At 34.6% G+C, this 23119-nt stretch overlaps 1 protein-coding gene across 1 annotated transcript in view; it reads right to left on the bottom strand.

Moving 5' to 3' along the window:
• The window catches only part of LOC309855473 (uncharacterized protein), a 133900-nt gene extending 111738 nt beyond the window's left edge, over nucleotides 1-22162 (bottom strand). Inside the window, exons 1-3 of the mRNA XM_082715823.1 lie at nucleotides 22118-22162; nucleotides 3152-3680; nucleotides 2526-2637 (exon numbers count right to left, since the gene is read on the bottom strand). Of these exons, the coding sequence (XP_082571949.1) occupies nucleotides 3329-3631 (303 nt within the window). The 5' untranslated portion in view covers nucleotides 3632-3680; nucleotides 22118-22162 and the 3' untranslated portion in view covers nucleotides 2526-2637; nucleotides 3152-3328. The remainder of the gene's footprint in view (nucleotides 1-2525; nucleotides 2638-3151; nucleotides 3681-22117) is intronic.
• Between the last annotated feature and the right edge of the window lie 957 nt (nucleotides 22163-23119).

The raw sequence follows: 23119 nt of genomic DNA, 5'->3' as shown, positions 1-23119 counted from the left end.
AATGGATTGGTGGGTCTATATACAGAAAAATATGAAATCGAACACTTCAAATATGTGCTCTTTATTGTATGTCCATTGCATCTAGTAAAGCTAGTAAATATATGTATTATTATGACTCCCAAATTTTTACCCCTTATCCTGACTACATATTTGGACTGAAAATTCAAATACCCAACTAACTCTCTGTTTGATAGCATCATAGCATTTCCAGTATTTCTAACAGGCCCTTCTAAATTCACATGTATAAAGTTTGATATTCACCTTCAAATTGCCACTTTTGTAGTACTGAACATCTTCATGAAAAGTAACTTAATTTTTCCAGTTTCTAGCCAAAGTCATTTTTTTCCTTTCTTTTTTTTTTTTTTTTTTGACATTCACTTTCTCATACTCCACAGCCAAATCTCTCAGCACACCCTTGTGCTCTGTCTTAAATTATACCCAGGAACACCTGCTTCTCAATACCTCCACTGCTCGCACTATAGTCTCCAACATCTCGTCTGTCATATCAATTCACTTCAATAGCCTTGCAACTGTCAAAATTGTTTCCAGGTTCACACCCCACTATTCCATTCTGTAGACACCAGCTAGATTGACCCTTGTAATATATTCATATAACTGTGTTATAATGTTAGCTCTCTTTGTGTTTTCCAACCTTTTTTGGGATAAAATAATCCATTTCTTGGCTTTAAGATTCCACAGGGTCCAGTGCCCTTACTCTGACCTACTCCTTTCCTTTGGTTGTGGACAGATCTGCTACATCCACTTCGTAGAGCTTTCCCACCAGAGACATCTACACTGGATAAAGTTTTTGGCTGCAGTGCGTTTTATTTAAAGATTCTTATGGTTCACTCCTTCCCATCACTCAGGTCTCTATGCAAAAAGTCATATTTTGGAGAAGTAATCATATCTAAAATAGCACTACCCTGGTATCACTTTCAATCACGTTATTCATCATCCTCATAATTTGTACCATTAAGTTAGGTTTCACAGTTGGTACACATTTTTTTTTTCTTACAATTGCTATGTTTTTGTTTTTGTTTTAAATTATTTGTACCTCCCATTAAAATGCATTCTTTTTAAAACCAGCAACCTGGTTGTTTTGTGTACTCCCCTTAGTATCTTTGTCAATTGACACAAATCAGTTGATGCTATGCATGAATAAACTGACCCAGTATGACACAGACCATCTCAGCGACCAGAGAGCTACATATCTTGGCTTATAGAGTCAGCTAATATCTATGTCTCTCAAATGTTAAACATGTTGAGAAACCTTTCAGACTCCCAAATCATTCATATTCGTTCTCCTGTACTCTTTTTAAAAATATTAACACCACCAATATATTTCATCAATCATGTAAAAAATAGCAAAGATGCTATGCAATGTCTTTGACATAATTGGGTGCTTATTCAACTATCATTACAAGTGTGTCTAATTACAGATAAATACATAAAATCTTGAAAGAAAAAAAAAACAAACAGGACACCTGGGTGGCTCTATTGTTAAACAAGTGTGTCTACTTAAAACAGTTTACATGTTAGTGCCTTACTTATTTTTAACATTGTACTAACAGCATAAAACATCACATCTATTGGCTTTGCGTCTTCATTTTTACCCTCTAACATTGTTTCCCTCACCTGCAGCGCCCTTTGTAATGTTTAACTTTTCAGGATGCCTTTGTGGATGATCAACACAGACAAGTGACTTTTAGTTTCATCGAGCCCTTGCCTTGTTTTAACCATTAGATCATACACATATTAATCATATTTCTATCTACAGATAAAAAACCAGCAAAACATATGGCTTAAATGTAACATTAAAACTTCACAACTGAGCCACCCCAGTGCCCCAACATACCATTTAAACTTAAAAGTGAAAATGTTCATGCAGTTAATTGAGAATTTATAAATAAAATAATTAATTCACAGATCTTCCCCCTAAAACTAGCATTTATATCTATATCAAGAGTCTCAACAAAGAATCTTAGATAGTGATTCTATTATTCCAGTAAATTAATTTATTTTGTGAAATGACGTGGTTTAACTAGATGATTATTGTGGGACCTTTATGTACACCTAATACTTGGTTAGAATGTTATAAAGAAAAATGCACAATGGTATAATGTTCTACCCTCTCATTGTGAATAAATTTTATAATTTAAATTTTATATAGATTTAACCTTTCTCTCCCTCTGTTTCTGTTTTTGAGCGTGTGTGTGATTGTGTGCGTGTGTGTTGACTCATGAGCTCAGCCCAGGCAACTCCAGGCTCTTTACCCCCTCCTCTGTCCCTGGAATATATATATCTTCCACCTACTACTTCCACACTCACAGGCATTTTAAGGAAATAGCCTGAACAAAGTAATGGGTTGGTGACACCGTTGGGCCAGATACAGGACTGAACCCTAGTAAAGTCTGTGTATAAACTGTTACGTTTCTATTGAGTGGATGCTGAAATCTACTCATCTTGTGAGCACCCAAGGCAAGCATCATAACTAAATTTCTTTGCTTATTAAAACTGCCACCTACCCATCTGGAGTGGTCAGCTTCTTTCTTCAGTGTCTCCCTGCCCTCTGTGCTTGGAGGTGAATATCCAGTTTTATCCAGGAACTCCTGAGGTTGTGAATCAACAAACATGTGCCTGGAATACAGTTGACATTAAAAGCTAGTTACTAGTATAGATGCCAGAGTAGGACAGCAGAGCAGTAGGAGACCTAAATTTGATCAGATCCCAGGAGTTCGGCTCAATCTCAAACTATTCTGAACATCTACAAACTCAACAGGAGATTGAAGAGAAGAAGAGCAGCGATTCTAAGAACAGAAAAGTGACCACTGTCTGGACGGCACGACGTGCAGAGAAGTGAATTCAGGTGATGACATGCGACAAAATAGACTGCAGAGCGGGGGAGGGGCCGCTCCTGGGAAGCAAGAGAACAGTGAGCGCAAAATCCGAACTTCTAGAAGTCTGCTCCAGGGAAGGACATCGCTCCAGAAGCTAAATGGGGGTGGAGCCCGTGTGGGGACAGCGTGCTCTCAGGTCCTGCGGGGTCACTGAAAGATCGGGGGTGTCTGATGTGGCAGAGCTGCCAGGGGTGGGAGCCGGGAAGCCCGCGGCAGGGACGGAAACAAGGAGTGAGCTCTCAGCTCGGCCTTACCTTGAACCTGAGCCGAAGCACAGTCGGGGACTGCTCTTCAGGCACGGATCCCACAAGGGGCAGATCCGGAGAGACCCTCCTCCTCCTCCTCTGGGAAGAGCGGCGCGGCAGCACGGCAGGAATCTGCTGGGTTCGGAGATTCCAAATGGGGCGAGCGCCAGAGACTGAGACGCTCAGTCACAGGCCGGGTGAGCCTGGAGGGCCGCCGGAGACCGGAGAGCCGGGAGGGACTGACGGCTCCGAGAGCAGATCCGGGAGCGGACCGAGCTCTCCGGCTCCTCCGGCTGCAGACTGGGCGGCCGCCATCTTGGTTCCCGACCCGAGAGCTCTACGGAAAGCGCGCAGGGAACAAAAGCTCCCAGAGCAAAACTGAGTGGATGACTTAGCCCCGCCCCAGGCAAGGGCGGGGCAGTTCAGCCTCCGGCAAAGACTTGAGAATCCCGGCAACCGGCCTCTACCCCCGAAGATTAGCAAGAGCATCCGGCCAAGACCAAGTACATGAATCAGTGAGAACTGCGGAACTTCAAAGCTAGGGGATAACAACACATAGAATTCATGGCTTGTCCCCATGGTTCTTCAATCTTTCAAAGTTAATTTTTTTTTAATTTTGTTATTTTTTCTCTACTTTTTAGAATGTTTCCTATTTTAACCTATTTTAACTATTTTATCTTATCGGTGTCTTTTAAAAATCTTCAATTTTCATGTTTATAATCATATTCTATCCCTTAATTATAGTTAACCTTATGTTTTATGTACATATAAGTTTTTCTTTCTTTAACATTTGGGATATAGTTTCTTCTAACAGAACAAAATATACCCTAAATCTAGCATATGGCTTTGTTCTAATCTCCAGCCTGATCATATTCTTTTTTTTTTTCTGTTTTCAACCAACTTATCTTATCCTTTTTTCAAATCTTTTTTAAATTTTCATCTTTACAGTCATATTATATCCCTTCATCATGTTTACCTTTATTTTAATGTGTGTGTGTGTGTGTGTGTGTGTTTCTTTCTTTAAAAATTTGGGAGGCAGTTTCTTCTTACAGACCAGAACACACCAAAAATCAAATGTGTGGCTCTATTCTATTCAGCAGCCTATCATATTTTTTTTATTTTACTTTTATCTTTATTTATTTAATTATACCCTCCCCCCCACCCCAGTCTCTTCTGATTTGGTTAGTGTGCATTTTTCTGGGGTCATTTATACCCTTTTAGCATTTTGTTTTGTCATTCATCTATTCTTCTCTGGACAAAATGACATGGCAGAAAAAAACCACATCCAAAAAAAGGACAAGAGGCAGTACTGACTGCTGGGGACCTAATCAATACAGACATTAGTAAGACGTCAGAACTAGCATTCAGAATGACAATTATAAAGATGCTAGGTTGGCTTGAAAAGAGCATAGAAGATATTAGAGAATCCCTTTCTGGAGAAATAAAATTCCTTTCTGGAGAAATACAAAAAATTAAACCTAACCAAGTTGAAATAAAAAAAGTTATTACTGAGGTATAATAAAAAATGGAGGCTCTTACTGCTAGGATAAATGAGGCAGAAGAGAGAATTAGTGTTATAGAAGACCAAATGATGGAGAATGAAGATGCTGAGAAAGGAGAAATAAACAACTACTGGACCACTAGGGGAGAATTCAAGAGATAAATGATACCATAAGACAAAACAATATTAGAATAATTGGGATCCCAGAAAAAGAAGAAAGAGAGAGAGGGGAAGAAGGTATATTGGAGCAAATTATAGCAAAGAATTTCCCTAGTTTGGGGAAGGAAATAAACATCAAAATCCAGTAGGCACAGAGAACCTTCCTCAAATATCAATAAAAATAAGTCTTGCCCCATCATCTAATAATAAAACTTACAAGTCTTGGTGACAATGAGAAAATCCTGAAAGCAGCTCAGGACAAGAGGTCTGTAACCAACAATAGTAGGAATACTATATTGGCAGCAGACATATCCACAGAGACCTGGCAAAGGTAACAAGGGCAAAAATGAACTATTGGGACTTTATCAAGATCAAAAACTTTTGTACAGCAAAGGAAACAGTCAACAAAACCAAAAGACAACTGACAGAATGGGAGAAGATGTTTGCAAATGACATATCAGATAAAAGGCTAGTATCCAAAATCTATAAAGAGCTTATCAAACTCAAACTCAACAAATAATCCAATCAAGAAATGGGTAGAAGACATGAACAGATATTTCTACAAAGAAGACATCCAGATGGCCAACAGACACGTGAAAAAAGTGTTCAACTTCACTCGGCATCAGGGAAATACAAATCAAAACCACAATGAGATATCACCTCACACCAGTCAGAATGGCTAAAATTAACAAGTCAGGAAACAACAGGTGTTGGTGAGAATGAGGGGAAAGGGGAACCCTCCTACACAGTTGGTGAGAATGCAAGCTGGTGCAGCCACTCTGGCAAACAGCATGGAGGTTCCTCAAAATTTTGAAATATATACAACTACCCTATAACCTAGCAATTGCACTACTGGGTATTTACACTAAAGATACAAATGTCGTGATCCAAAGGGGCACATGCATCTGAATGTTTATAGCAGCAATGTCCACAATAGCTAAACTATGGAAAGAACCTAGATGTCTATCAACAGATAAATGGATAAAGAAGAGGATATATATATTAAAATTATATAATATAACATATATTATATATAAATATAATTATACATAATTATAACATAATTATACCAATTAATATATATAATAAATAGAGAGCATATATATATTATATATATATTTATAAATATATATACACCATGGAATACTAAGCAGCCATCAAAAAATGAAATCTTGCCATTTGCGACAACATGGATGGAACTAGAGGGTTTTATGCTGAGCAAAATAAGTCAATCAGAAAAGGATAATTATCACGTGATCTCACTGATGTGAGGAATTTGAGAAACAAGACAGAGAATCATAGGGGAAGGGAGAGGAAAATGAAACAAATGACAATAAAAAACAAATGAAACCAGAGAGGGAGACAAACCATAGGAGACTCTTTATCTCAAGAAACAAACTAATGGGGTGGTTGGGTGATGGTCACTGGGGAGGCTATGTTCTATGGTGAGAAATAAAATAAATGAGAAAAGAAGAAAATGGAAAAGGATATAGAAAAAAACAAAATCAAAAGTAAAACTTATTCAAAATTATACATTCTGGGATTTAGAATGTTTTTGATATAGATAGAATGTTCTTTCTAATTGTAGTGTGTAATCTTTTCATATTAATTATACCAAATTAAGTAATTTTGTTTAAATACTATAATCCCACAATATGTTCAGCATCTTAAGACAAAGACGATAATTAGATCAAAGGAAAGTCATTTTATATCATGAAAATGGGGTCAATCTTACAAGAGGATATAGGATTTTCAAATATGAATGGACAAAGAAGTTGTGAGATATATTATTCAGCCAGAAAAAAGAAAGAAATCTTGCCATTTGCAACAACATGGATAGAACTTGAGGATATTTCACTAAGTGAAATAAGTCAGGCACATATAGCCAAATACTGTATGATCTCACTTATATATGGATTCTAAACCAAACCCAAACAAAAAGCAAATAGATAACAGAGTAGACTGGTGGTTGCCAGAGGTAGGTGTTGGGCAAGTAAGTTGTGGATGGGATGGGGAAAGACTGCAAAAATGTACAAACATCTGTTTATAAGATGAGTAAGTTCTAAGAATATAGTGTATAATATGGTAGCTATTAACAATACTATATTTAACAGTTGCTAAGAAAGCAGATCCTAGAAGTTCTTATCACAAAAAATATAATTATGTGTGATGATGGATGTTAATTAAATTTATTGTGGTAATCATTTTGCAGGATATACATATATAAAACATTATATTGTATACCAAAAATTAATATAATGGTATATGTCATTGATATCTCAACTAAAAAAATAAATGTCAGCATTTTATTTAGCTCATATTAAAGAAAATGCTATTGATCACAAATATTTTAAATATACCTTCTCATTTCAACATAATGCATAAATATATATCATGAAACCAAAATGGAAAATACAGCATTGTTCTCAAGAATAAATCAAAAACTTTTATCATTGATATTCACTGATACAAATGTTCTGGCTATATTCAGATTAAAACAAGTCTTTGTGATATTGCTGCATTGTTATTTATCACCCCATCCTTATATCTTTATTTGTGTAATACAATAAAAATATTAATTTTCAAAAAATTACACATAGAACCTAAAAGTTATTATGTTAGTCACAAAATAAGATAAAATATAAATTATGCCTTAGAGCAAAGTGGATTCCAGTTTATTTTTTAAATGGACATAATGTTTTTAATTATGGGCTGAAACCCAGAGATCTATGAATTTCATTCTATGCTATAATTTCCCTCTTCTTGCTAAATCAAGCACCATCTTGTGGCATTAAATATTTCACAAATTGAAATGCAGATTATAAATCAGGAAACTTTCTCAAAAGGGAAACAATAATACACAGGGTACATATGATGAACTCTCTCCACTCAAAGAGTATCTATGACCAGGAATTTTAGCATAAATTGAAGTATAAGCAAATATCTCTTCATGTTATTTGAATCTATTACACTTTTACATACTTGACACCAGATGATTTATGAACACAACACCAAATTAAATTATTTTTATAGGAACTATATGAAGTTCAGTGTTTCTATGCAATTTTAAAGAGAATATGTTGTAAAAATCATATACCGCATTCTCATTAAAAATTGCACATAAAGACTTATGTACATATACTTAGGTATGTATGCAATCCAATACTTATACACTATACTATACTACAGCATACTATAGCATACTATAATATATAGTATTATAGTATACATTATATACTATAATGAGAATTTTTTAATAAAAATTAAAAGCACAATAATTTATATGACATACGTAACTTAAATAATGTCAGTTCTACCCAACATTCATGTACCTGAAATAAGTGCTGAGGGAAAATCCAAATTTTCAGAACAAAAGCCATTTTATTCAGTTGTATAAATTTTATTTTGTCAGATTTTAGGTTTTCCAAAGTAGTGCAGATTAATGGAGTATACCTAATATCTAAAGTTACATTTTAACTGTATTTTAGTGTATTTCATTTTTAAAGCAAACAATACGGCATTACAGAAGTTAGTTATTTAATAATTGTACACTGTATGCCTCAATTTGCAACATGAATTTTTAATGTACTTTTATTAAATTTATACCATTTACTTGTAAACCCCATTTGCAACTAAGCAAAGATAAATTATATGACTAATGGAATTTTATAATAAATATGCAAAATAAATACAAACTTTTAAATATTTATATGAAATAATATTTTGTTCACTTAATTTGTATAAAATAGTCAATGGTTTCTATCTAAAGTAATGGAATCTATTCATGCTTACAATAAGAATACAATAAGAATATTTTTTGTAAATATAATCATGTAAAAATAAAAATGCTAAAAATAATAATACAAGGAAAATAAGATAATATGCAGATCTTCTAATTGTATCTATCTTAGCTACTTTCCTTGAAGTAAAATGAAAAGATAATCAGCTTTAGTAATTAAAAATTAATTTGCAAAATATTCTTGCATTTGAGTTAACACATTTCAATATGGGTTTTGGTATAAGTTAATTGTACTACATAATACCATAACACAGCATTTCAAAATTTAACAGCTAATGATTTATTTAGGTTGTGATTCTGTGAATTTTCTGGCTGAGTTCAGCTTGGCGGTTTTTCTGGTTGAGGCTGGATTTTCTCATTTTTCTGTTGTTAAATGCATATGAGCTGTGTGTTGGCTTTACAGATCTTAACGCCTCTCGCTTACATTTCTGGAGCCTTGGTTGCATTAATTGAAACAATGTGGTTCTTGTTATCGGTCTCTTATTTTATGTATATCAGGTTAGCCCAGGAAGCTCACATGGGAGCCAGAATTCCAAAGATGCGGAGTGAAAGCAAACCAGGCTTAGTACTGCAACACCATTATTTCTGGGAAGTTCCATTAGATAAAGAAAATCAGGATATACCAGATTTAAAAGGAAGAGTACTAGATTCCACCTCTCAGTGGGAGGAAATGCCAAGTCATGTTGTAAAGTGTATAGATAAGAAAGAAGTGAAATAGTTGCTCAGTTTTTGAAACTTAACACAGCTGGAAACAGAAGAATTTTCTATTAGAAAAAAAAGTGGAAGAAATAGCTATGATAAACATATTGGATTATTGACTTTATGCTGCTTTAATTTCCAAATTGTGTTTATTTCTCACTGACCTCATAATTCTTAGTAGTTTAAATGGGACTGAGGATTCTTCCTTGTGTATTTATCAATCTGAGGTTCTCAGAGACTGACACTTTCGGAGTTACATCGGCTTCAGGTATGTTAGAAAAATGAAGGACTGAAAAAAAAAAAGGCAATACCAAACATATTTGAAATATTTATATATATCAAATAAATATCTTTAACACAAAAAGATATAGAAAACAGTATATACACCCTACTCTAGCTATGGTATCAGGATGTACAAAATTATGAATCCATGGTGCACACAGGCACTGTGCTCATTTTCAATGAAAAGCTTCATGAAGACCTTCTTTCAATTCTGTTTATGCCTGAGAATGGGTGCATGGCATAAAGGAGCTTCTTGCTTCCAAGTCTGACTCAAAGTCCCTTACAAACCTTCCACTTGACCTCTGTGGGATAAAACTTATATCCATCCATAGGTGTTTTTCATTTATCTAGACATAAAATGGGCATTTATATGGAGATTGCGCGTGATTTCTTTTGGCAACATGCTAAAGGAATGTTTTCAGGGTCGTCTGATGCAATTTAGTAACAAAAATTATTAGATGAGGAAAATAAAACCTTCAAGTACTGTAAAGAGAAAGTTAGGAGTAACTTTCAATAGTAATAATTGATGGCAAAGAAGAATTTTATCTTGACTTCCCTGCAGGACTGAAGATTTTTTTTCCCTCTAGTTCATTGGGATGGCTTTAAAAAGTTTTAGGCTAGAATTTTGATGAAGGAAAACATCTTTATTAATGTAGTCATATATATATACAGAGAGATATTAAATATATCTATTAAATGTCCTGGTCAGGTATCATCTGTCTCTCAATGGTCTATGAGCTCTAGGCTAGGAACGGCATTGAAGACAAAATTGTTTAAAGAGGGAAAAAACACTATCTACAGAACTGATTTTGAAAATACAATGGTAATATATTTCTTCCTAGTTTTCAATGTGTGTTCATAAATATTTTTGTTAGTTATGGATTAAAAATATCTTGGAATAAAAATAGTATTTTTATAATATATTTGGCACAAATGTTGCTAAGTTAGAAAACAGTAGATCTGGCTTTCGAAGATTTATTTATTTATTTGAGAGAGAGTGAGTGAGGACACAGGAACAGGGGGAGAAACAGGCTCCCCGCTGAGCAGGGAGCCCAACTCCAGCTTGATCCCAGGACTCTGGGATCCTTATCTGAGTCAAAGGCAGACTTTTAACCAACTGAGCCACCCAGGTTTCCCTAGATCTGGTTTTCAAATCTGCAACTAAATAATGCAGGCAATTAGGCCTATAGTTTTCTCATCTGTAAAGGAGTATAGAGATAGTTTATAAAGAACCACTACTATATTCTTAATATGACAAAGAAGTGCTATCTGATGGATTATTTTTTACTGGGGTACAAGTGAGATTATCAGTCTAAAATTTGAATAGAGGTAGGCATCTATATGGGAAACAAAAGAATATTAAACGATGTAGCAAATGTTAGCTAATGGAGTGGGGAATAACTTTGGTAGAGAAACATATTGGACAGGAGGGTATTATTGAGGCCTAACTTTCAGCTTGAAATAATTCATTTTAAGTGAAATTGGTCAATTATTTTTTGTAATTATTGCAGGTAATGGCTTCTGTTCCTTCTCATATGAAAGAGCACCATGTCTAATGTAGGTCCTTTGCAAACTGTCTCTCACCAGCCATTTCTACTTCCTTTTAACCACATTGTTACTTTTAAGTAGGTTAAAAATGTAGCTAGCTGCATTCTCAACAGAAAAGATCATGTAAAGGTTGCTTCTCAACATAAGCATTGTGCTTTCTTCTTTTTTTTTTTTTTAAGATTTCACTTATTTATTTGACGGAGAGAGTTCACAAGTAGGCAGAGAGACAGACGGGGGGAGGGGGAAGCAGGCTCCCTGCTGAGTGAGAGCCTGCTGTGGGGCTCCATCCCAGGACCCTAAGATCATGACTGAGCCGAAGGTAGAGGCTTACCCCACTGAGCCACCCAGGTGCCCCAGAATTCTACTTTCAACAGAAGAGCTTTTTGGGTGGCTTCAGTTTGTCTCACAGAATAACAAAAAGTTATTGGAGTTTCTTAAGTGAAATAGGCATTTTTACTTTCTTTATGCAAGTGAGAGTAAAATCCCTACTAATAGAATTTGGCATCCTGTCTTTGATTTATATGGGGTGCTGGTAATATTCTCCACGATTATTGCTTTTGCATGATCAGTTGCAAACCTCAACACAGGGAAACAACCTAGTTTCAACCTCACAGAAGCCCTGAGAAACTGTCAGGGAGCCTTCGGGATCCACAAACCACATTTTGAGAAACTGCATGAGAAGAATTTTCACGTTTATTCTGTTTCTCTTTCTCTACTTCAATCGCCCAATCTACCTAGGAAATCTCAGACACGTTTTCAAATGTAACTTACAAAATCTCTTGCTATAAGAAATCTTCTCTGACACATCTGTTATCATCTTCATAGTCCTGTGGACTTTCCTTTGAGATTCTCATAATAGTTGGAATTTCTCATTAATTTATTTCCCATTTGAATTTTTCATCTTCTAAGAGACCACAGATCATAACATCAAATAACTGCCGCCCAGAGTGCTCATGCATAAAATCACTGAATTGGGCGGTTTGTGGGATGGAGGTAGCAGACGGAATAAAATCCGAGTGAGAAGCGCATGATACGCTGTCAAAATACTTCAAATCCTACCCCCTAGGGCATGGCGACCTGTTGAAAGTATACATTCAAGACAAGGACTCTGGTGTTTCCATTTAGAATAACATAAGGGCATCAACATTGTGCATACGTGTGTGTGTGTGTGTGTGTGTGTGTGTATGTGTGTGTGTGTTAGCATTGCTCCAGCATCTAGCACTGTACCATAAAGATGTTGAATCCTAAGATAAGTTCAATTAATAAATGAATACTACTATTCTTGTTACTTAGAAAATTATTAGGATATGAATACTTAGAGAATTTGGTGTTTAAGAGGATAGAATGGTGATTCCAGGTGGTTCGGTGGGCTAGTATCATAAATTATAAGTGAATGTGGGGTTATTGGAGAAATAAATTACCGTTGGATGTAGGAAAGGATGTCGATGGATGCGCTAGAATGTTGCTGACACTGAGTGCCTGCAGGACTATGAAAGAATCAAAACCTGAAAGCTCAAAAATTATCAGAACGACCAATGATAGTTGCATATTTTCCCTTTACTTTTCCTTACTTCTATAGCAAATAAACTTGATCCCAAGTTCTACACTCCATGTGATGATTATATCAATTTTTAAAAAAAATTGAGGGGTTGAGAGGGGAAAAAAATGTTGTAATTTGGGCAATAACATGGAGACCAGAGAATTTACATCTATATTCTAAAACCCATGTCCTTCGGTTAGGGGAGCTGAAGTTCAAGAATATTGCCAAAGATTGTTATTCCAAATTCTACTTAAATTTCAGGCTACTAACACTCATAAACATGAGTTATGTGTACATAGCAGAGAATGCTAATTTTATGAGGAGACTGAAGTTAGAAATATGCTTCCCACTGTTATGAAAGTCAACTGGTAGAAGGTGAGCTGGATGTAGAAAATATTGATCTATTCCTTTGATACCATAGATAGAAGAAGAAAAACATTTTTAAAAATTTCCCATTTCTATACCCTTTAATCTCTGTTTTCAATGAATCTGTCATTTTATTTCCAGAGACCAATTGGTTGTTTCATGTTCCCAGTCCATGGTGAACCGAGAAGGTATGCAAATCTCTGACATAAACACAAACAATGAAAGATCACTCATAACAAAAAATAATGAATTGCTTATTTTGATCAATATACACTTAAACATGTTACTAAACATACTAATATAAATACATATAATTTTAATATATATACATAATATAAATATAAATAGTATCCTAAACAGATTTGCAAAAACTCTATGCCCAGTTTTTTCTTTCATTTTTTAAAAGATTTATGATTATGTATTTATTGAGAGAATTCATGAGTAGGGGAAGGGTAGAGGGAGAAGGAGTGAGAGAATCCCAAGCCCACTCCACACTCCACATTGAGTGGGAGTTCAATACTGGGCTTGATCTCAGGATTCCTTGATCATTCCGAGTCAAAAGCAAGAGTTGGATGTTTAACTCACTGAGCCCCCGGGTGCCCCTATCCTTTCTTATCACATAAATGTTGATCAAAATAAACTCTTTCCCATTTCTCTTTTTTATTTACTACTATATCCGGCTAACCATTCATATCAAGTCATATAATACTGCTTCATGAATTTAATGACTGTTTTATGCTCAACTGCATGAATATGTCCTAATAATTTAATCATTTTCTACTGATGGACATTTTCGGTATTCTTAGACTTTTTTCTCCCTTCAAGACTGTAACAGACATCATTACAAGCCTGTTGTGTACACACATGTAATAAGTATATTAGAGGCATGATCTTTTGGATGTGTACCTGTTCAATCAAAAGCGATATGTACTTATTTTTCAAGATTTGCCAAATAGACCTCTAGCATATGTTATGCCAAATTACAAACCTATGTCAAAAAATAAATGTACCTGGGGTGCCTGGGTGGCTCAGTGGGTTAAAGCCTCTGCCTTCAGCTCAGGTCATGATCCCAGGATCCTGGGATCAAACCCCACATAGGGCTTTCTGCTCAGCTGCGAACCTGCTTCCCTTCCTCTCTCTCTGCCTGCTTCTCTGCCTACTTGTGATCTCTGACAAATAAATAAAAAAATATTTAAAAAAAATGTACCTGTTCGGGCGCACTTCAAACCAACAATGTATATTTGAAATTTTGGTTCTTTGTAATGTTAGCTTTTCTAATTATGCTTCTGCTTCCACATAACTGGCAGATAAACTTTAAAAAAATTAACTTCTCCACAATATTAAATTGTCCAACCTATGAAAACAGTACATCTTTCCATTATACAAGTCCTCTTTTTCATCAATGATAGTTTCAAGATAGAGTTCTTGCTTATTTCTTGTTGGTTATGCCTAATATTTCATGCTATGTAAAACTGTTCTTAAAAAAAGAACAATTTCCAATTCTCTTTTGCTCTGATATTGTAATGGTATTTTTGTGTATTTCTTTCATTGCTACTGTATTTGTTACTTGAGATTCTTCTATAAAGATGATTTGTTTCTTCTTTGCCATTTAATTATTTATTGAATTAGTTATATTTTCTGGAATCATGGATATTTCTTTTATTTGTTTTATAAACCAATATTATCACTATTTGTTTTTTAATTGTTTTAACTTTGGTCATTAAAAGCACTTTCAGATTGGATCCTGTGTTCATTTGTCTTGCTCCATTGATTTTGTTTTTAACTCTTCTTTATTTTCTGATATCACAAGGTGCTCTACACTCATCCATCCCGGTCTTAGCTCTAGAATCAGCATTTTACCAATGAGAGCTCATTCCCTTTTTTTTGAATAATTATATGTATAAATGAAGATTTGGTCATGGATATATTCCTTGTTACCAGGTGTCACTGCTTTTAGGTACTCTCAGAGGACAGTTAAGAAATACATACTGTTCATATGCACATACACAGTATATACACACATATGACATATATATACATATAGATCACATATACACATATATATGCCATGTATATATATACATTTTAATATCTAAAACACGATTGCAGAATTCACATCCCCATATCTTGTAATCTGTAATTTATAACTTCTCTCTCTGATAGTGGGAAACCTAGCTCTCATGTGCTATGTAATATTGATTCCTTGTTCACTTCTCTATCTATTTTTGAAGGAGTTACACAATTAATTACCTTATCTACGTAAGGAAAAATATATATCCATTAAAGTAGAGGACATGCATGTAATACTTTTATCTTTATTACAGACATAGCTAAAACACTGTTTTCCAAATACACGTTTCTTACTCCCCTCAGTGTGGCTGAAGTCACAACTGGAATCGAGCTAGACTCATGCATAATAGTTGCAATGCATACTGGTATTTGACAGAATTCTGCTTGAGGTTTTTGTTTTTTACATAGTTTTTTAATATACTAAATTTCCCACTTTGTAGTATAATGGTCAAATACAAAAAATCATGTATTCATTGTCACAGTGACACACAGAACTATCCCCATCACCCTAATTCCCTTGTCTGGCCTTTTATAGTAATTCCCACATCATCTCCCCAGCTCCTGGTAACTGACTGACTTGTTTTTATCCATATAGTTTGTCATTTCAAGAATAACATATAAATGAAATCATACAACTGTAGTCTGTAGGTTTGGGGCTCCTTTTCCTTAGCAACCTTCACTCAAGATTCTCCATTGGGTTATGAGAATCAGTATTTTATTCCTTGTCACTGTTCAGCAGACTCTGTTGTATGGATGAACCAGAGTTTGTTTTCCATTCACCTGCTGAAGACTACTTTGTCAATCCCAATTTGGGCAATTATGAATAAAGCTACCATAAACATTCTTGAACAGGTCTTCAGGTAAGGGTTTTTGACTCACTTGGGTGAATTCCTGGGACTGGAGTTGCTGCATATTATGCTAAACATATGCTTGATTTTTGCCAAAAAAAAAAAAAAATCTCCAAGGCTATTTTGCAAAGCATCTGTACTATTTTGCATTCCCCTCAACAATGAATAATATTTCCAGTTACTCTGACTGTTCACTAGCATTTGGTACTTTCAGATTTTATAATATATATTATATATGATAATATATATATAATTCTAAAAGAGGTATAATAGTTCTTCATTGTGGTTTTAATTTGCATTTTGCTGATTAATGGTATTGAGCATCTTTTCATATGTTTATTTTCTATCCTCTTATCTTTTTCTCTGAAATGTCTATAAAGATCTTTGTTCTTCTAGAAGTGTTATGATTTTATATTTAACTTTTACATCTATAATCTACTTTAAGTTCAAGTTTATATAATGTTTGGTATATATGTCTATATTCATTTTTTGAATATACATATCCAATTTTTCCAGCACTATTTCTTGAAGCATATTTTTTCACTTTATAAAAAAATTGATGTTTTTCAAGTTTGTCTTTTTCTGAGCTATGCCTATTACCCATTGACCTTTTTCTCTTTTCCTTCATCAAAGCCACACTGTATGTAGTACTTACTTTGGCTTTATAGAAATACCAAAAATCAGGTAGAGTTAGTCCCAGAATTGTTTTCCAGAATTGTTTTCCAGAATTCTTTGGCTCTTTTAGTTCCTTTACCTTTCTTTATAAACTTCAGAGTCAGCTTCTCAATGTCTGCAAAAATGCTTGCTATGATTCTGAATGGGATTATCTTGAATCTGTAGATCCAACTGGGAAAAATCTAGACTTCCAACACTAACACTGCATATCATACCAGTTATCGAGACCTTTAATTTCTGTTACCAGCAACTTTTAGTTTTTTGCACACTCATCCTCTACATATTTTGTTAGATACACACCAAAATGAATCCTTTTGGTGCTATTGTAAAGGAGATATGCACACACACACACTTCAAACTCAAATTTTTCATTGCTTTTAAATAAGAGTACAATTGACTGCCTATCTTTTGACTTATTATTTGCTTTTTGGATGCTGAGTTTGAGAAGCTCTTTGTAGATCTTGGAAATCAGTCCTTTATCTGTAGTGTCATTTGCAAATATCTTCTCCTATTCGTGGGTCACCTGTTGGACAGACACTTACCCAAAGAAGACAGACAAATGCCTAACAGACACATGTAAAAATGTTCATCATCATTAGCCATTAGGTAAATTAAAATCAAAACCACATGCAGATACCACCTTACACCCATTAGAATGGCAAAAATTGGCAAGCAAAATACAACAAATGTTGGAGGGGTTGTGGAGAAAGGGGAACCTTCTTACACTGCTGGTGGGAATACAAGTTAGTACAGCCACTTTGGAAAACAGTGTGGAAGTTCCTCAAAAAATAGAGCTACCCAATATCCAGTAATTGCAAGATGGAGTATTTATCCCAAAGATATAGATGAAGTGAAAAGAAGAGCCATATGCACCCCAGTGTTCAGAGCAGTGATGTCCACAACAGCCAAACTGTGCAAAGAGCCAAGATGGCCTGCAACAGATGAATGAATAATAAAGAAGATGTGGTCCATATACACAATGGAATATTACTCAGCCATCAGAAAGGATGAATACCCAACTTTTGCATCAATATGGATGGGATGGAGGAGATTTTGCTGAGTGAAATAAGTCAAGCAAAGAAAGTCAACTATCATATGGTTTCACTTATCTGTGGAACGTAAAGAGCATGGAGGACATTAAGAGAAGGAAGGAAGAAACGAAGGGTGATATAGGAGGGGGAGACAAACCTTGAGAGACTATGGACTCTGGGAAACAAACAGGGTTTTAGAAGGGAGGGGGTTGGGAGATGGATGAGCCTGGTGATGGTTATTAAGGAGGGCACAGATTGCATGGAGCACTGGCAATGAATCACGGAACCCTACATCAAAAACTAATGATGTATTGTATGGTGATTAACATGACATAATAATAAAAAAATTGCAACTGACTATTATTGACTTTGCATTGTGTGATCTTGCTAAACACTCTTGTTAGTTTAAGATGCCTTTTTATACACCTTTAGGAATTTTCTTCATGTCAAATCATGTCACCTGTTCACATAGATAAGTCTATTTCTTTTACTAAAGTATTTATTTTTTAAATTAATAAATTTTTTTGAACAGTTTTAGTATGACAGAAAAACTGAGTGAAAATTAGAGTTCCCGTACAAACATTGCCTTGTACGCCTTCAGTTCCCCTTATTATTAACATCTGGTATTCGTGTGGTAGATTCATTACATTTGATGAGCCAATATTGATACATGATTATTAAGTAAGTTTTGTAGTTTGCATTTGGGTTTACCTTTTATGTAGTACATTCTGTGTTTTTACAAATGTATAGTGACATGTCTCGGCCATTCCAGTATTATCTGAAATAACTTCGTTGCGTTACAAATCCCTGTGCGCTCCCTATTCATCCCTCTCCCCTTCTGCGGGAACCTCTGTGGCCACTGATCTTTTGGCTGTGTTTATAGTTTTGACCTTTTCAGGATGTCAGACAGTTGGAATCATAGAGTATTTAGCCTTTTCAGATTAGCTTATTTCACTTAGAAATATGCAATTTAAAGTTCTCCCTTGTCTTTCTTACTTTTAGAATTCATTTTTTTATCACTAAATAATGTCCCATTGTATAGCTATAGCAAAGTTTATGAATACGACTGTTAAAGGATATCTCATTTTCTTCCAAGTGTTGACAATTATGAATTAAAGCTGATATAAACATTCATTTTTGTGTGTGTGTGGACGTAATTTTCAACTCATTTAAGTAAATATCAAGGAGTGTAATCACTAGATTTTATGGCAAGAGTTTTGTCAAGGTTGCATAGTTATATGCAAGAAACTGCCTGTCTATTTTCCAAAGTGACAGTACTACATTGCACTTCCTCTAGCAATGTATGAAAACTCATGTTACTCCATACCCCCACCTGCATTGGGTGTTGTCAGTTTGGGGAATTTGGCAAATAGAATATGTGTGTAGCTTTACAGTTTTTAATTCTTTTTCTTGCAATATTGCAGTGAGTAGGTCCTCAAAGACAATGCTGAATAGAATTGGTTTCAGGAGGGGCGCCTGGGTCGCTCAGTGGGTTAAAACCTCTGCCTTCGGCTCAGGTCTTGATCCTGGGGTCCTGGGATGGAGCCCCACATCAGGTTCTCTGCTCAGCAGGGAGCCTGCTTTTCCCTCTCTCTCTCTGCCTGCCTGTGATCTCTCTCTCTCTTTGTCAAATAAATAAAATCTTAAAAAAAAAAAAAAGAATTGGTTTGAGGATATCATTGACTTATTTCTAATCTCAGGAAAAGCAGTGTTCTTTAACCAGTAAGAATTAGGTTTTATTAGTTTTATAAAAGTGTCCTGCATTAAATTCGTTTATGAGAACTTATTTCTATCCTTACTTTGTTAATTTATTTTTATGAATGGATGTTGACTTTTGTTAAATGTGTTTTCTGCATCTATTAAAATGATTGCATGTTAGATACATAATGAGATCTAACTCACAGTGCAAAGTTATACATGTTACCGCATAATGCAAAGTTAAATGTCCACACTTTCTGAATCTCTGTTGAATGAAATCTAAAAGACATGACACTTAGATTGACCGCTTTTTGATGTTTGTTTGAAGGTCTGAACTTGTATTTCAATTATCTGTTTCTTGGTTCTTCCCAACACTGTTCTTTCCATAGTTATACAGTTTGTAATAATTTTACTCATTTCAACGGAAACATTTCATAGTACTGTCTTCTTTTTACCCTAACATAACTTTTGGAATGTTGGAACATGTTTAACTCTTTTTTCCTAAATTTATGCCTTTAAATATATAAAGATAATGGCATATATGCCACTAAATTCTACTTCTACTCTAACCTATACTTTCTAAAGTAAAATCACTGATCCTATTTCTCTAATTCAAACAAAAAGCATGAAGAAAATTTAACTATTGAATAAGGCAATTATAAATCTACTAATTTGAATAATTTACATATTATACTCTGAATATTTCTTTTAACATTGAAACTAAGCCAGACACAGGGAAGTTGAAATGTGGTTCAGAGAAAACATACCTCTGTTAATATGGAAAATGAAACAAACAAAACAAGTATATCCATGTTCTTCCATATGCTACAATTCAATTTAATTACATATCACCAACAGGAAATACCGAACACATCTTTCTGTCTCAGTTTAAAAAAAAACAGTTTCAGATTTAAAAAGATTATGTGATTTTTCTATTAAATTTTTTTTCCTAAGGATTTTATTTATTTATTGGAGAGACGGAGAGCACAAGCAGGGAAGAGGGGCAGAGAGAGAGAGAGAAGCAGACTCTTTGCTCAGTAGGGAGTCCCAAGAGGTGCTCAATCCCAGGACCCTGGGATCATGACCTTAGCTGAAGGCAGAGGCTTAACCAACTGAGCCACCTAGGCAACCCCTTTGCATGTCTTTATTATGTTATAAATCATTGATCAATTTTCAAGTGTTGAATATTGTTGAATTCCTATGATAAACTCAATTACTCATTATACATTATTTTTTCTCATGTTTTTTCATTCATTTTGCTAATTTTTAAAAAAATTATTTATTTATTTGACAGACAGAGATCACAAGTAGGCAGAGAGGCAGGCAGAAAGAGAGAGAGGAGGAAGCAGGCTCCCCGCTGAGCAGAAAGCCCAATGCGGGGCTCCATCCCAGGACCCTGGGATCATGACCGGAGCCAAAGGCAGAGGCTTTAACTGACTGAGCCATCCAGGTGTCCCTCACTTTGCTAATTTTTGAGGCATTTTGTGTCCAGGTTCAAGAATTATATTTCTGTGTATATTACCTTTTTTTGTAATTTTCTTGGTCTCATTTTGGTATAAATGTAATGTTGGCCTCATAAAAGGCTTAGAATGTACCCTCCAACCTCTATTTTTGGAAGGCATTGATATAAAAAGTAAACTTTCTTCCTTAAATAACCCATAAGACTTTACATGTGAAATTATCTTGGTCTGGAAGTTTCTACTTTGGTAAGCTTTGTATTAGTAAATTACCAAAATGGTAATATTTTTTAACTTTCGATTCAAGATTATTCAGGTTATCTACTTTTTGGGTCAGTATTGGTGGTCTCTTTCTTTCTATGAATTGAGACATTTCATCTATGTCTTTAAAAATTCTGGCATAAGGTTGTTTGAGTATTCTTTTTTTTTTTTTCTTTTAGTGTTTTGCAGATCAATAGTGATGTTTTCTGTTCGTTTTTAATATTGGTAATTTGTTTCTTCTCTTTTTTATATACTAGAGTCAAGACCTTTTTCTTTTTCTTTCTCATCTAAGAAGCAGAAGCAAATTGTGAGAAAAATGATAAGAACTACTTGCATAAATATTTTGTTTCACACTACTATAAAACCCCAGAAGAATGATCTGGGGGGGATAATCCTAGAAATATATAATTATGTAAAATACAATACCTAGCATGCTAAAAGTTTTATAGGTCTTTTTGAATTTGGATGTTTTCATTTCATTTCCTGCATAGTATTTTATGTCTTTTATATGGTTAAAGCCCAGGAACTCAGTAATATAAAGAAAAATATAAGATCACAAACTTTAAGTAATGAGTTCACAAAAATATGCTGGGACTTGGAGTAAAATGACCTTATAACCAAATTCTCTGATTTCAGGTGTTTCATTTTATTTTTTCTGATGCACTAAGTGTTATACACTAAGCATACATAAATTTAGGGCCAATTATATATTATTGTTAGGGATTGTAGTCCATTCAACTAATTAAAGAGTAAAATGTATTCCTCATGATAAATAAAAGGAGACATTTACAATTGGAAGTACAAAATTAATTGTAATCCAAACTAGGATAAAAAAAATAAATGGCAAAAAAGCCAACACATAATTACCAGCAATGATGGGCTGGGGCCATCACTCTGTGAGGCTTCCCTCTGGGAACCCCACCAGGTTCCAATAGAGAGGAGGGAAAGTGGTCATTATGAAATCCTCAGGATCCTTTTTGTAAACAAATACCTACTCTCTAGGAGGAATGACTTTACTAGAGAACAATACTGAAAACTTACCCCAATGGCAGAATAAATTCCTCCTGACACCCACATTCCTCAGCTTTTGTATTTCATCTAAAGAGGAAAAAACAAGAACAAAAATAAAAAAATGAAAAAAACAAACCCACCACCACCAACAAAAATCTGACATAATCACCAGAGAAGAGGCTTTACGGACATAATTGGGTAGTCTGAGTTCAGGGTACAAGCAGGAACAACAGAATAAAAATCTGTATCCTAGAAGAGTGATAAAAAACACAAAGTTGACGCCCGAACAATAGTTCAGCAAAAAGAGTTTAAAGGATTTAATCCAAGGATTATAGAACATTTCCTCCCCCCAAACCTTCTAACAGAAGTCAGTGCAATTATAGTTAACTAGAGAAATACCGTAAGACAGACTTCTGAGGAGAAATACAAAGAGAAAACTCAAGTCAAGATTGAAAATGAAAACAAAAATACTAGAGGAATTTAAATTCTCTGTTACTTATAGCTACAACAAATATTAAATGTAACACCCACCTAGCCAGATTAATATAAATGCTTGCACTAGGGACTTATTCACCTGAGCCCTAATTACCTGACACAGTATGATGGCTTTAACAAAAAATTACAAGATATTCATTCCAAAAAGCAAATTAATTTTTAAAATTTAAAAATCTGCATATATCTTGTCTGAAGAGAAAAAGCAATCATCAAAATCAGACTTGGAAATGATACAGATGTTGGATTTTTCTGGCAAGACATTGAAAATAATTATGTTTAGTACATTAACTGATCTGATTAAAAAGTAGATATTATGCCATACTGAATGGATGACTTCAGCAGAGAATTGGGAACTATAAGAAAAAAGTCAAAAGGAAATCCTGAAATTAAAAAAAAAATTAAAAACCACTGAAACAGAAAGAATGAGCTCAGTAATAGATTTTAAAACAATGAGGAAAGAACTAGTGAGCTTGAATTCAGGTCCACGTAAACTTACCAAAATTAAACTAAAGGAAAAAAAAAAAAGAATAAAAAAAA

This window comes from Mustela nivalis (assembly GCF_964662115.1).
Source record: "Mustela nivalis genome assembly, chromosome: 20".
Lineage (NCBI taxonomy): Eukaryota > Metazoa > Chordata > Mammalia > Carnivora > Mustelidae > Mustela > Mustela nivalis.
The sequence above is the reverse complement of the archived record's forward strand: the minus strand, read 5'-3'. Positions and strand labels throughout refer to the sequence as shown.